The 15,370-nt window shown below is 42.0% G+C and overlaps 1 protein-coding gene and 2 long non-coding RNA genes across 4 annotated transcripts in view; 2 read left to right on the forward strand and 1 right to left on the reverse strand.

Annotated features, from left to right (window-relative positions):
* LOC123378405 overlaps positions 1-2,885 on the forward strand; it is a 3,574-nt gene extending 689 nt beyond the window's left edge. The window contains exons 2-3 of the long non-coding RNA XR_006582593.1: positions 41-217; positions 677-2,885. This is a non-coding gene — a long non-coding RNA (uncharacterized LOC123378405). The remainder of the gene's footprint in view (positions 1-40; positions 218-676) is intronic.
* ZEB2 (zinc finger E-box binding homeobox 2) overlaps positions 1-13,382 on the reverse strand; it is a 127,582-nt gene extending 114,200 nt beyond the window's left edge. For both annotated transcript variants that reach the window (XM_045032131.1, XM_045032132.1), the window contains exons 1-2: positions 13,023-13,382; positions 10,599-10,736 (exon numbers count right to left, since the gene is read on the reverse strand). In XM_045032131.1, the coding sequence (XP_044888066.1) occupies positions 10,599-10,671 (73 nt within the window). In that variant the 5' untranslated portion in view covers positions 10,672-10,736; positions 13,023-13,382. The remainder of the gene's footprint in view (positions 1-10,598; positions 10,737-13,022) is intronic.
* On the forward strand, positions 12,501-13,417 carry LOC123378404. The gene is made up of 3 exons (XR_006582592.1): positions 12,501-12,623; positions 13,043-13,184; positions 13,289-13,417. It is a non-coding gene; the product is annotated as an uncharacterized LOC123378404 (long non-coding RNA).
* Positions 13,418-15,370: the final 1,953 nt, after the last annotated feature.

Genomic DNA, 15,370 nt, shown 5'->3' on the forward strand with positions numbered 1-15,370 from the left:
TGTTATTGATTCTTTCTCTTGCCTGTGACCTTGCGAGCAGTGCTGTCCCACCCAACAATCAAACGTGGAAAGAACAGCGTGCTCCTATCGCCAGGAGAGGCTGAAGTAGTACAGAACTGCTGGCTGTGACTAAGGAGAGAGAGACGGTGTACAAAATACCGCCTGTCACCACTGCCAGAAAATACAGCACAAGCCTCCCACGAAAGACATACGCCAGGTGGGAGCACACAAAGAGCACCTGGAATCACTAGCTCTGGTGGCAGAACAGCCCACGCGACGTGTCTTTTCCCCTTCCCTGACGCGATGACGTTATGTACCCCTCTGATGCAGCAATAAGGGAGTAAAGGAGTCTTCTAAACTTCCCAATTACGTTTTAATTGCTCGTTCGCAATGATACGCACATCTCAGCTCGGCTTCGGGAGCGAGCTTCGAAGCTGTAAGGTTCCAGCAGTTAAGGGGTGTGTGTGTGTGTGAGAGAGAGAGATCTGGTAAAACGTCGTTTCGGGGGGCCCTCCCCTTGTGAAACCCACATTCTTAGAGACCACAGAAAGCTAAGTGTAGAAAAGATAGATGTGTGTGGGGGAGAGTCCACAGTGCTCAGTTGCACAGCTTTCCAGGATTTATAGACGTGTCTCTGTCAATAATTTATTTAAATACCTTTGTCTTCTCATCATAGGGAAAAGCTGTTCTGGCCCAAAGCCATCCTCTGAACACATCGCTACTTCAATCTATGGGGAGGCTCGGCTCGGCTCGGCTCTCCACAGCTAGACACGGAACCCAAACATCTTGTGAACTTTGGGCAAATTCGGATGAAGCTTCGGAGCTGGTTCTGACCTTTGAAACCAGGGGCCTCATCTCGAACTAACTCACAGCCAAGTGACAAGCATTTCTGCCTCGTGTTGTCTTACAAAGCTACAGCACTCCAGGCTCCCCCCGTGCAAAGCAAGTTCAGAACACTAATATCCAAATCTGTAAACAATCCTACATCACCGTGATAATTACATTCCTGCAGTCCGCACGGACAGATGTAAAGATAGGAGCTGCCTTGAGTTTCTACTTGGAACATTTGCTTAAACTGAGCTCCTCGACCTATTCCTCTTGTCACTCCTTAAACCTATTCCTCTTCCCTTCCTCCTCCTACACTTTAGCTTTTAGAAGCAACATCAGCTCTCAGTTTACACCACTGGATTCACTGGCAACATACGTATTTGTGATTAGTGGCTATGTCCTGCTTGTATCTTTACTACGTGCCCGAGGAGGCACTGCTCGTTTCTCTTCTTGTATGTGTATCTATCCTAACTTTCCTGTGAAAGACCCGAAAAATATGCAAAGCTTGCACTGCTGCTGAGAAAGAGGACAAAGTTTAACTTCTCTGTTGGCAATCACGAAATAACTCCTAGCAGTTTTCTAGCGAAAGATCTGATTTGCTGAATTTTGTCCTTTGATTTCTGTTTGTATGTTATTGCTACTGCTAAGGTTGTTGCCAACCTCAATTAGATCACAAATGAGATCAGTTTAATTCATCTCCCAAACTGTGACCTGACCATGGTCTGAAAGTATTCAAAAATGCATTTTAAGCCTTCCTTTGATTTCTAAAGGAATACTGCATGCTTGGTCATTCATACAAATAACATAAAACGTAATTATGGGATGATTTGGCAGATGACATTGCTGCCAAACTACACTCCATGCCAGATACTGTAATGCTGCTGCTGCTGCCCTGGGATTTGAGTGCACAGTGCTCTTTTATAAGGCTGGAGTTAGTGTGTGTGTGTGTGTGTGTGTTATACTGAGGTTTTTTAATGGAATTTGGGAGGAAGGCTGCAATAGCAATGAGTGCACATGCACATCAAAACCCACACTTAAAAACTGCTGTATCACCTAGACGGGATGTGGATCTGCACTATCAAATCACCAGAAGGCTGTGACAAAGGGAGCTTGCAGCTTGACACACGGGTAACAACATAGCAAACACCTTTAATTCTGTCATGTCTCATACCCTTTGCTTTCTCACACATTTGTGGCTGCTCTAACATTGACACCTACACTTTTTGAAAACTAAATAAGGCAATCTTATTTAAACTAAAAAAGCAACACCTGAAAAAGTTATTCTTATGCCCAGCAAAAAATAACCCATTATTAACTCCTTCCTGGCATAACTGGGGTACCTTGGTAGGGCAATTAAATGGGGCCGCCTTACAAGGTGAAAGTGTAGTTTCAACTGGTTATATGCTTTGAAAACCTTGCAGGTTTCCTCAGAGATGGGATATCAGACCTCGACTCTTACAGGTTTGCAAGTTTATAGTGTCTTTTTTTTAAAAGAAAAGACTATTTTACTTTTCAAGACAGATTCCTAAATTCATCTAAATCACCCTAAAGATGTATTATGAGTGCCTGCAAGTTTTCCAACTGTTTTTTTTAAGTTTAACAAACATTTTTTTATCCTCAATATGCGCTAAGGGTTTTTTTTCAGGTTGATTTGTTATAACTCTGTCGCCATTCATAAATCTGATTGGAGCCACAGCTCAGCCCAAATGATTCAGTTATAAATGAGAAAACTATGTTGTTGGTTGACTAGCTTCAATGGTCTAAAAAATGTCAGGCTTTTATTCCTTTCTCTCTGTTATGCAAACCGCTATATGAACAATCATAACTTGGAACTTCCACAGAAAGTCCCCCTGGGAACACAAGTCTTAGCTGATGAGTACAAGTGTATAGCACACAAAGAGTTAAACAGTTTTCCAGCGTTACTGGGTAGGTTACTATCACAGCTGCCTGGTAAAGCATTATCCCAGCACCTCACTTAACAAAAGCCTCCTTTTGCAAACAGACTCCTACTTTCCCCCAAGTATCCAAAGGTGTTTACTGAAGTAAATCTGCCTAAATCCTCCATTGCTTGGGTCATGGGGGTGGGCGGGGGGGGGGAGTGGAAGGTGTAGAGATAATCTCTTTTTGTAAATTCTGTAAATCTTCTGGGAAAAAATCAGGAATCTGTGTCACATGCTTCTGTTCAACTGGTAACATCTCGGTTAGTGTGCTCCTTAGGAGTGAAATCTGCCATAGCAGCTATAGGAAAATAAAACATCCCTCCCCGCTTCAGATTGTTCAAACTGTTCTTCTCTCTCAAAGTTGCTTTAGCACATTTAATCTATTTGCTGATTGGGGAAAAAAACTGTTAGTATCTTAAAAGCGGTTTCTGAAAAAATGACAGGTTGGTAAGCAGGAGATAGTATAGTTGAAAACTTGTCACTTAAGATTTCTGCACTACCCTGGTTATTCTAACACAAGCAACTGCATATTACTTTTTACGTGTGGCAAATGGAGGCAAACAACACAGGAAATTTTGACAGGTCTGCCTGAAAGGGCTTAAATACTTCTCAGTAAGCAGGATTCAGTTATAAATAAACCTTCCCTTGGTGAGAAAAAGTGAATATAACCAAAACCTCAACAAATTTTTAATACTGTCTTGCAAAGAAAGGCAGAGTGGCTTCTGGAAAACAAACAGACGAGAAATCTGGGGGCAAATATGGAGGTGGCTGTGAATACAAGAAACACGAGAAAACTTGGCTAACGAAACTTACACAAATGTAACCTTTCCCCCTTTACAGTTTCGTGATCTTGTTGGGTTGGGGAGGTTGGTTGTTATTATTTTCCTCTAGCCAGCAAATGTGACCTATTGCCAGCCGCAAAACTGGGAACGCTTTTTTCCTTCCCAAAGAGTTGCCCCTTTTCTCCTGTGGAGGGAAAGAAACACGCCAGCCCAACTCATCCCATCACTAACAAATATTTTTTGTCCAAAGGACATTTCCTTCCCTGCTGTCTTTTCATCTGCGTGGACCACATTCCCCTCACCTCCACTCCCCAAGGTCATGGCGAGTAAACAATAATAGTAATTAAAACAAAATAATAGGCAGCAGTCAAGAGCCGAGAGTACACACACCTGACCCTAACTATAACAGACTTCTCCGAGTAGAATTTGATCCCTCTCTGACACTTTTTACCTCAAGTGTTAGTGCGAGTGGCCATGAATAGCACAGGCATGCCATCTTGTAACACTATCTGCCTGTCAGAAGAGCCAAGGCTGGGTAGAGCAGGATCTATATAAGGCTTGTAACTAGGGGAAGCCCAACAAACAGCTACAAACACCTAAGTTATTTTACTCAGCCTCCACCCTTCTGCTTTTTCCCCCCTCTTCTCACTCTCTTTTTTTTTCTTTTCATCTTGGCTTTCTGTTGCAGAATGCAAATGTAGCCTGCCGGCGGTGAATGGGCTGAATTGTGATTAAGAAGAAGAAGAGCTCCTTTCTTTGTTCTCCCCTCAGGGGATGTTTACTGGGAGAGACACAGCGGATCAGATATGAAAGGCATTCAGGTCAGCATTGATGTGAGCGAAAGTGAAATCATACCTAAGGCATTCAAAAGACCGCCGTGTCAGGGGTTCAGCTAACGGTGCATCTACTGTGTGTGTCTTCCCTGTTAGGGAGAAAAAAAAATCTTTCCACAAACAGGCCAAAAAAAAAAAAGGGAGAGAGAGAATTTTTAATTGCAACAAAATTATAAAAAGTTTTGTCCCCCCTGGCGATTAGATGCCACAGGAGTTAGGGTTATCTTCCCTTATAGACCATGGCCTAAATAGGTTAACTGTAGCACTTGGGATCAAAATTTTTAGGGGGGAAAGGGACCAGGTCTGAAATGTGAAACCTTTATTTCCCAGGTGCATCCATATGTACTATATGTGGCTATATTACACATATAATTTATCTGATTCAATAAGATGTGAGGTTTATTTATTCATACATGAAATTGTAGACAAGCACTTGTAGGCAAGCACTTCTCGCCTCCCTCAGAAGGAACTTAAATGATAAAGACAGTGTGGCATATAAAAACAGTACAGCACACCTTAAAAAGTAATCTTTTATTGACTTTGGAACTCCTAGGAACACTCTGCTCAGAGCTTACAGCATAAGAAGACTATAACCAAAGACATAGGAAGTTGGCACACAGCTATTTAAGTTAAAAATGCTTCAAGGAAAGTCTAATCATCATAATATTTTTTCATTAAAAATGCTTGATGAAGAAATATTTGGATCTTACTTTTTAAAGTTTATACTTCCCACAGCCTAAATATTCTTTCAATAGATTTTCCAAGTGGTTAGCTGACGCTGTTGGCATAAACAGAGATATGTAAATATATAGGGGGAAAAAATCACAAATTACAGTTAAGCATACAAAGAGTTAAGAGGTGGCTGCGTTTAAAGAGGCTGAAAGCAAAATGAAAATCACACATCATGTAAAAAAGAGTAAAAAATAAGCAACAGGACTAGATGTAGTCGGGTTTCAATAACCATCCTCTCTGATTTTTTTTACACCTTTAGAATCTTAGTTAAAATATATAATTTGCCTAATGTTAACATCTGCTTTAATAGTGACATTTAATTCTGAAATATTTTCAACTAGTGTTTCTGCATCCCAGATTTCTCTCCTTTTTCTCTATACTCTAAAAAGACAACTAAAGAGCAATCAAAAAGGTGTCTGACTTGGCTATTCAGACAATTGCACCCTTGTGGGAATGCTGGAATGAATGGTACAGTGGACACCCCAGCACTATTGACGTTATAAACATGTAAATGAAACACATTAGGGCAGACAATCAATTGTCTGTGAGCACTGCAAACCTGCACTCCCATTCTATGTGACAGGCACAAAATAGTGTCTACCTTGGGAAGCCATGGTCTTGGTAAAAAGGACAAAGAGTTCTCTTTCTCAGAGGAGAAAATGCACCTTAAAAGCATTGGGATAATGCAGATGCCAAAAACTGTTGTGAGGCGAAGAATTTCCTATTTCTTGGAATGAATGTGGTGCTGTTGTAAAAGAATCAACACCCTTCTTTCCACTTTAAGGGTAGACACAGTTTTCTTAGAGAATATTCTCAATATGGTTCTATAGCTTGTTTTTCAATCTTCCATATATTGTATTTACCTTGGACAGTTTACCGTATATATTTATTTAACAATTAACTTTCAATGCTGTTCTTTTAAAAAAAATTATCGATTTTATGGTAATTAATTCTTTAATTTATTTCATTTTATTTTACAAGATTTTTAAAAAGTTTATCTGTAGATCAGGTGCAATAGCTAAAGAGGCTTGTGGCAAAACCAGTAACAATAAGTGAAGAATTACTGGAAATGGCATATGCTATTCAACAGTGGCATTCAACAATATCCAAATTCACTCGTTTTTTCCCCAAACTCAAAATAAAATCAATAGCTCAGATAACAGCCTCCTCTGTTCCATGTCAAAACTTGTCAAAACTGTATAGCGAGATATACTTAGATATTCATTGCATCTTGGTCACTTGCATTTAGTAAATAATATTTTTTTAAAATAAACCTATAGCCAGGTACCTTTTGAGGTCGTAAGATATTCTCCCAATGGTCTCATCAACTTCAAAAGTAATCTACTACTTGCAACGGATTTTCACACTTGTAAAGAGAACTCGGAAAAGGAACGTTCCCAGTTGACCGCTATAACTTGTGCCACCTGAAATTTACTAGGGAGCACCCTTGTATCTGAGACTCTAGTTATTTCCAAACTTCACCCATCAGGCAAAACAAACCCCACTTCTCATTACCCAGAGATTCTAGCTAGATTTTGTTCTTTTTAAAGGGTGAAGTGAATTCGAATTTTCCCTCTTCTCCAGCATCTCTAGAAAGAGGTGGGTGGTTGTCTTTTTGGTTAAGGTTCTTAAAGGGGATAATTGTGTCTGCTTGTTTGGTCTGTATTCCCTTTCGGATCAGACGCTTTGGAAGCACTGAACGTTCTCCCTCTTCTTTACAACTGGGAGCGAGATGGCAAGAAATCAGAGAGAGATGTCTACTGAAACTTGGGAGAAAATTAGACCCAACTTTTCTTTTCTCCTTTTCCTCCCCCCAAACATTGTTGCTTTTAAAGGGGACAACTCAACTCCCAATTCATGCCATGCCAGAGAGATTTGTTCTAAGGAAGCATGTTTGTACCTAGTCATCTCTCCCTGAGAAGGAGAAAGAGGGAGTGATGAGAAATCAATCCCCTTCCCCTTATTTCTAAGGCTCTGAGTGCAGCAGGAAGAGAGAACGAGGCAGCATCTCCAGTGAGACCGCTCCAGCTACAAACAGGGGCAGCAACACCAACAGCAAACGCCAAACTTTGTAAGTTTCAAACGTCGCTGCTGCGTAGATTGCAGCAGCTTGGCTATCAGTCTGAGAGCGATCACTCGGAACGTGGGGAGGAAGTGCAGAGTGGGGAGAAAAAGAAGGGGGCTTCGGGTTTTCTCTCCTTCAGTGAAAGTGTTACAAAGTGAGTCAGGCGACTGGAAATCATCTGACTGAACTTTCCTGAAACCGACACACATTCCTGGGCGGCGGGCTCCTCTGATTTCCCCACCTTCCATCCCCTTACTCCTGTTCCCCTCTCTTTAGACTTTTCTCGCTAACATTTTTTTCCTGGGGATGGTTCCCCCCATGACCATTTATTTTAATATGACCTCTCCCACCCCCTCCACACACACACACACACACACACACACGCTTCCCTGACACTGCCCTACTGCATCACTCTCCTCTCCAGCTCTGATCAATTCCGTTATCTTGTAAAATCCTGAGGGTTTTTTTTTCTTTCTACCCTATTTAGCTTTGTAGGAATTTTATCCAGCATCGTTTTCTAATCCTGAGTCCTGACCATCCTTACTCACACCCACACACAGAGCATATAACACATTTAGGTACTACTTGGTTTCTTCTATTTTTATCCTCTTTATCATTTCTATTTGGTTACATTTATATCACTCTAGTTTCCTAGATGCCCATCTATTTTTGCAGCTTTTTAAAAATGTAATGCTATTGCCTTTCCAAGGAATTTCTATATGATTTCGATAAGCATCATCATAGTTAGTGTTATCAGCAAAGACACAAGCTCAGAAGTGACATCTTTTCCATGAATCCAGGAGAGAAGAAAAATCCACTCAGTTCAGATAAATCCTGGGCAATCCCCAAAGGAAAAGGCTTTGGATACGTGCTTGTCGAGAGAGAAAATGGAAAAAAAAAAGTCTACCTGCTTCTCAAAACCAGAACATTTCTGACTCAGAAATGAATGGAAGAAGCAGATTATGGAACACAGAGGAAAAAAAAAACCACGGGGAAAACAAAAAGGAATAAAATAAAATAAAAATGCATTGGTTGGAGCAAGACAGGGAAGGGAGAAGTTAGACCTTCGTGCAACCAATGCACACACTTTAAAGGAAGTTTGCAGGATCAGTTACCTTAAAAATCGCAATTAAACTTTCTACTCCCAACTCTCCTGGTTTTCTTAAGTTATTGCACCCCACGAAAACACATTTTCAATGGAGCAACGGAATATCTGTCAGTCCGGTCCATATGTGTTACTAAAGACTTGTGTGCAATAACTGCGTGTACACATTACATTCATTATCTCTCCCACATACATAACCATAGAGCTTTTAGGAAATCGTTTGTACATTTTTGCTGATCAAATTGTTTTGCGAAACATGAAACACATCGGTACACACACTCATCACAGAACATGTGAGGATGTTTAATGCTCTAAACTAATAATGTTGTATGAAGAGAACCGAGAAGGATAAAATAAGAAGGCTAAACCAACAAACAGGATATTCTTTAGTGCAAAAGAGCACTTTAAATCTAATTCTCTTTCCTCTCAAAAATGACTGTTTAACATAAGAAAAAAAAGGCTACTTGACACAAAGCTTTTGTTATCCAGTTGATCAGCAACGTGCTTTAGATACTTGTGAGGGGAAAAAACCCCCACAACAGACATTGATTTTAGAAAATCAATAACCAACATTTAATAAAAAGAACAGAGGAAACACAAGAGAGGAGAGGGAAACATTACGTGTAATTTTAATGTCTACTAAATTACCGAGAGATGAGGGGAAGGGGAGGTCTCCTATGTGAGGACCACCTTAAATAATGACAGACACAGGAGTAAAGGCGGGGTGTGTGTATGGGGTGGGGGGAGAGACTTTAAAAAAAGATAACAAGGAACGGATCATTGGGAAGCTGCTCGGAATATATTATTTTAGTTGGGGTTTTTTTTTGTAATACTAAGCCAAGCAAATAGATCAAAGACAACACAAAGGGTAACATAAAGAACAGTTTCTGACTAAAATTCCTCTATCACTCCCCCATATGGCTCGACACCTCCACCACAACAAGAAAAAGACACACACACACACACACACACACACACACACACACACACACTCACACTCACAACCTAGAGAGAGGAAGGGGGCGGGAGGGGGGAGAGAAAGGATCATTTGTTTCTAATCAACATTCTCTTGTCTTTGTGTTTTTTCTCCTTCCACCCCCACTCCACCTCTCCACTTAAATGAAGTAGCTCAGCTATAAGCAAATAGGTTCAGGTTCACACAAATATCTTCATTCCTCCTGATCTCTAGAGGAAAGTTGTTGAAAGTGGGGCTGAGATGTCCATTCAGGGGCTCCAGGGTGGCTGGGGGAGGGGGGCAGACTTCCAAACCAACGAAGAAAGGAAGAAACTAGGGAGGGACAGAGACCCACACCAGGAAAGAGCTGCCAAATGTGAGATCAGACCAGAACACCCCGTCCCATTGAACCCAACCTCTCAGTCGCCTGCAGAGACCAGGGGAGAGGGTAACTATGGGCAATTGGGCAGCAAACTCATTCTTTTCTTAATGATTAAGGAGAAGGAACTTTCATTTTTGAGTCTGTAACAATTTTTTAAAAGTAAATAACTCCCTGCCAATGTGGCTCAGGATTCTCACGGTGCCTTTTTCCCAGGGAATATGATTTTTCCGTGGTTCCCCCTCCCTTAATGGAACTATTGAAAATACCTCTCCGCCCCCTCTCGTCTCTCTCTTCCCCCTGACACTAGAGTCCATGGCTTAGGTGGTTCTGCCAACATGAAAACTGGCCGGAAAGTGGCTTTGGTCTGTGTGAGACTTACATGTCTGGGAAGTAATTCTGCCACTGCAGGCAGCGGTCAAAGGGGAAAAAAGCAGGAGAGAGAGAGAGAGAGACTCCAGCGGGTCCTGGGGGGCTGTGAGAAGCCAGGCGCAAGAGACACAGAGCCCAGGACCGTTAGATCGAGCAGGGACCCAGGCAAGAAACTTTCAGCCTTTCTAAGCCACACAGTCTGCATGGGGCTCTCGCTCAGTCTCTAGCTTTTCTTTCCAAACCGCCCAGTGATTCTGCAGAACTCAAACTACAGAAGCCCAAGATCTGGGACTCTGCCCACTTGCTCGGACTTCTCCAAAGCCGTCCGGGGTGGGGGGATAAGGAGCGCTCGGTTAGACTGGGACTGCGCCCGGGGGAAAGAGCTGGGATCCTCCGGCTTCTTTGACACTCACTTTCCCTGGGACTCCCTTGAACTCTCTCTCCCCTCCAGAGATATACAACAGGCGGATCTCTCCTCCGCCACATAGAAAGCGGTCGCCAGCAAACCCCGGGCTGCTGCGGTTGCTGCTGGGTGGTATTTTCTCCCTCTCCCCCTCTATCTCTCTAGTGGAGTCGAAAGGAAAAGTTTGATTCAGGGTTTTCTTACCGTTTTTCCTTCTTGGATTGGCTTGTTTTCGCCTCTTACACCTGGGGCCATCCGCCATGATCTGCTGCTTCATTGATAAGAGTGGATCAGATGGCAGTTCGCATGGACTCGACTCCCTGATTCAGCAGCACGCAGACTCTATGTAACAACCAAACACAGCAACAATGTGGGCATTGGTATATCCCATTTAAATGCAGGGCGCCAAAGGGAACCCAAATATTCCCCCCAAAAGGAACCCATCCACACACACACAAAGACTCGCCGTGCTGGGGGAGGTCGGAGCAGAGATTAAATGGACCCCCTTCCTTCCCAGCCGGCCAGGTTTTTATTTTTTTTTGTATTGCACAGCAAAGGAGATCAGAGAGACAAGAATTACATCTTCAAAATGAGTCATAACTCATGACCGTATGAGGGAATGCACAGGCTCGTACAGTAGGCTGTTTGACTCAATGCGAGGCGGACCATTTCCTCCTAAAAGTACTTTAGTCTGACATTGCAACTTGTTCTCCCATGAAATGTTATCTTTACCTTTATTTGTATTTCTGGTCGCGCCCAGAGCTCGCTCGCTCTCCCCCTCCCCTGTGGGGTAAGGCGCAGGATTGAGACCTCACTTCTACCCCCCCTCCAACAATGAGAAGTGTCTTATAAACCTCTGACACCTTTTTAGTCGGTTTGACAATATTCATTGTAGGGTTTCCCCCTGCCCATTAAACAAAGCTTCAGCCTGTCTTCCGCCCCCCCCCCCCGCCTGAGAAAAGAAACAGAAATCAAAACTACTGCTGTCAGTGTTTACAGGCTTTCTAAAGGATCATATCCTTTTCGACTTGTAAACTTTCGTACCTATATCTGTCTACACATGCAGGCTTTATTTGAGACTGAATCTGTCAGAACTGGAGTGGGGAAGCACTTGGTTTGCTTGATATAAGGCTCCTGAAACTAAGTCTATCTCGAAGAAGATGCTGTAGCTTTAAAGATGCTTTGACTCGAGGATTAGTTTAAACAGGGGGCTATAAAAGATGTAACAGATGCAAACTGTAAAACAAGGGCAATTAACCCTTGCTCTTCTGAACAAAATCCACCCTCGCCTCAGCATCTATTGTCTACTCCTCTGCTATAAAGCTTTGCACAAAACCGAGAAGCTGATGACCTGTCTCAACACATTTTGTAACAAAGTGGATTTAGTTATGATTTTTCCATTTTAACTTTAGTAACGATTTATATCAGGATGGATCAGTTAAGTGTGCTGCTCTCTTGTGTCTTATTTCCTCTGAATTCGCCTTTCTTAGGCTTTTGTTTATAAAACAGGGTTGCTTTAAAAATCCATGTGCAGGTAAGTGTATGTGAATATGCAGATTGTCTGTACAAGGTCAGTATGTTTACTCGCAGACTACAGCAAATGAATCCATGTTGAGAAAGTAAACTGGTAGTTTTATGGGCATGGATGCATGTGTGTGGGAGAGGGAGAGATTGAGAGAATACGTGCAAAAACTTTGTATTTGCTGGTTATTTCTTGCTCTGCATCTTGTAATCTCTACATCATCATTACAGACCAAGCACAGGATATATGAAAGTAGGTAGGAGATAAACAAATTCATAAAAGCCCGGACCTGTGAGCTTTCTTCGACAATTGGCGTAATAATGCAAAACGACCAATGGCGAATTGTTTTAAATGTATTTCAATATCTGCCCTGCTCCTTAGCATTAACAAGAAAAGTTGCCAATAATTTTCAATCTTGGGTTCTTGAGAACGGTTTTCTTCCCAGCTGGATTGACTATTTTTTGTAAACGACTTTTAAGTTCCAGTCACTACTTTCACTTCTTTCTTTGGGATCCCAGAACCTGAGGTGTTACTTCACCCAGCCTCACAAAATAAAATAAAGAAATGAAACTTACTAGGCAGACAAAACAGCAAACTTTCAGTCTGGGGAAACACATCTTTGCTGGGACTTCTAAAAGCAGGCTGGAGCTAAAATACTGTACAACCGTGCTCCTTGTGCATGCACAGTGCGTGCAAATCACTAACAGGTACATGCAAACTTTAAGATGATCCTATGTTAATCTTAAAATACATGAGCAGTGAGGTTGTTTGAAATAATGGATTCTTTTCCTTGCACTAAAACTTTTACTGTCATAATTGCAAAAGACACCTTTACTACCTGGCTGGACAGGTACGGGGGGACGGGGGGGGGCGGTGAATAACAGCAGAGAGCGGTTCGCCATAAAAGAACCAACCCCTCCTGAAACTGGTGCCAAGTGACTACATTTTAGTTCAAAATGAGGTTCCCCAACTATAAACAAGCTGAATAAGCCACCACACTCGAAATAAAAAAAAAGAAAAGAAAAAGGGAGAAAATGAGACGGTGCAGAGCAAAGGGGGGGGGGGAGAAGACAAGAAAGAAAGAAATGTTTAAATTCAGAACCTACCTGCGAAGTCTTGTTTGTAGTTTTGGCCAGAAACGGTGAGAAGAAAAAGCATGAAGAAGCCGCGAAGTGGAGGAGAAAAGGTGAAGAGAGATGCAGCTCCTGGAGAATTTGTAAAAAGCCTTGCAAAGAGTTGTCGGAAGGACCGTTATTCCTGCTGGGCAGGTTAGGACTGATCTCTTTCTGCCACTCCAGGAAACACAAACCTGGGGACGGACTGACGTGTTACGCCTCTTCTAATGACATTTTTTTCTTTTTCTTTTCTGTAGGAGAGAGAGGAGAGACCCTGAAACACACGCCACCTATCTTTGTGGGGAGGGATAATTGAAGAGCACCAAACGTGAGCATCATGTGGAAACGTGATCGCCAAGTTTCTCTCTGGGAAAGGATCTGGGATAGATTATACCTTGAAGTCTCCGCAAACGCTTTAGTGGAAGAAATGAAATTCCACCTCCCTCCCGCTCTGTCTCCCTCCTCCCTCTCTCCGACCCTCGCTCCCTTTCCTCCCTCCTCCCTCCCCCCCCCCCCCCCGCAACCATCAAGTCTTTGGCATCATTATCCTCTTCACTAAATCCTACTGGATACACGGCGGAAAACGGTGAACACCATTCACAGAACTGGATAACTCAAAGGAACTGAAAGTTAAGGGGAGCGATCCTGTGTCTTTCAGTCAAGATCCCTACTTCTTTTTATAGAGATAGCTCTAATGGCCAGATTCTGCAGGCACATTCACTTGGGTAGCTTTGTCAGCATGGGTTCTAGCAGGAAAGTCTCTTTCTCCTTCTCAGTCCCCCTTCCACCCCTTAACCCCTTCTTTCAGATCAGCAAACCATAGCTCAAAATTATGGGTAGAAACTAAACTCTGTATTTGAATTGGAAAAAAAGGCACCTAGTTGACTTCTGATCATTTTGTTGTTGAGGTTTGTTGTTGTTTCGAGGTTCAACAATCTTATTTGAATTGTCTGTTATATCTAGTGAAAAACGTGAGATTTGACATTCTTTCTGTTTTGTTCCCAGATATGCTCATGGGGTGAAATGGCTCTTTTTCTGTCTCTCTTCCCTTTTTGGGGGGAAGGAGATAGCTAGCTGGAGTGACTGGGTGAGTGGCACTGAACTTGTGGGGATAACAAGTTTAACAGTTTTTAAAATAGGAAAATAATAATAATAATTATAATAATACTAATAATATTAAAAACCAGACTCCACCTTTGCACTGAAGGGATTGGTTATGCAAATCTGGAAGGGGTTTCCTGGCAAATGCAGCTTTCTACTGTATGGTTAATTAAATCATCACTCAAAAGCTTTCCAATGTGACGCTTCTGTCGTAATCCAATCAGGGTACGTAGGTCCTAAACAAGAAAGATATTTTCCACATCTGGAAGTCAGCAATTTAGCAAGTACTGCACATTATTAACCAATTCAGAGCCCACTTCCCAGGGGGATTTTTTTTTGAAGTTTAAGTGTTGTTAACCAATGCTCTGCTGTTTTGTTAATCAAAAAGCTGGTTTGCACTGCACATAATTGGAAACTAATATAGAAGTAACTAAAGACAGCCAAATTCGGTCAGCAAAGGCGTTTATCTGAAAAGGGGGAAAAAAATCTCTGAGCCTTGATCAGTTCATGCCCAGCTCTTCACAGAACCCACATACGGTTCCTTCTCTAGAAGAGCTTTACATAATCTCAATGTAAAGATGAACTTCAAATCCTACATGTTTGTATGATCTTTCTGAAGGTAAACGTGGAGCTGCCCAAGGGGTTGTATTAGCGGGCTCCGTATGAATTTCCCTTCTTTGACAGAGTTAAATCTATTACTGCACTTCCCTCCCGCCCCCCGAAGTAAACTGAAACAAATGGTACACTGATCCGACACTATACTTTTACTTACATTAAGCTAAGATAAACTGCTCTTGAACTGTGCATTGAATGTGTGCCTAAAGCAAGAATTGTAATGCTAGCAATAGTCACAAGCAATTGCATTCAAAAATGCTCCTGATCAGAGCACACCTTTCTGATGATTAAACATCGCAAAGAAAGAAAAATCAAACGTGCATTTGCAAATCATCGCTTCCTCAGAGATCTGATGAATACTTTTAGCTGTTAATAAAGCTATCCTCCCATTTAAAAATCGAATCTGAATGTACTGCGCTGGCAATCGCCCGATCACACAATTTTGGGGGCAATAGGGAAGTCTGAACAGTTGGTTACAGTATAGGATTTGGACACATCTGGGGACTGTAACTGTCAATGCAACTAATGAATATAAACTGAGTGTTATTAGAAACCTGAGATGTCTTTAGTGTAGGCAGATTTTAGAGCAACAACCACAAAATCTTTTTTTTTAACAGTTCCAA

Source organism: Mauremys mutica, chromosome 10 (assembly GCF_020497125.1).
Source record: "Mauremys mutica isolate MM-2020 ecotype Southern chromosome 10, ASM2049712v1, whole genome shotgun sequence".
Classification (NCBI taxonomy): Eukaryota; Metazoa; Chordata; order Testudines; family Geoemydidae; genus Mauremys; species Mauremys mutica.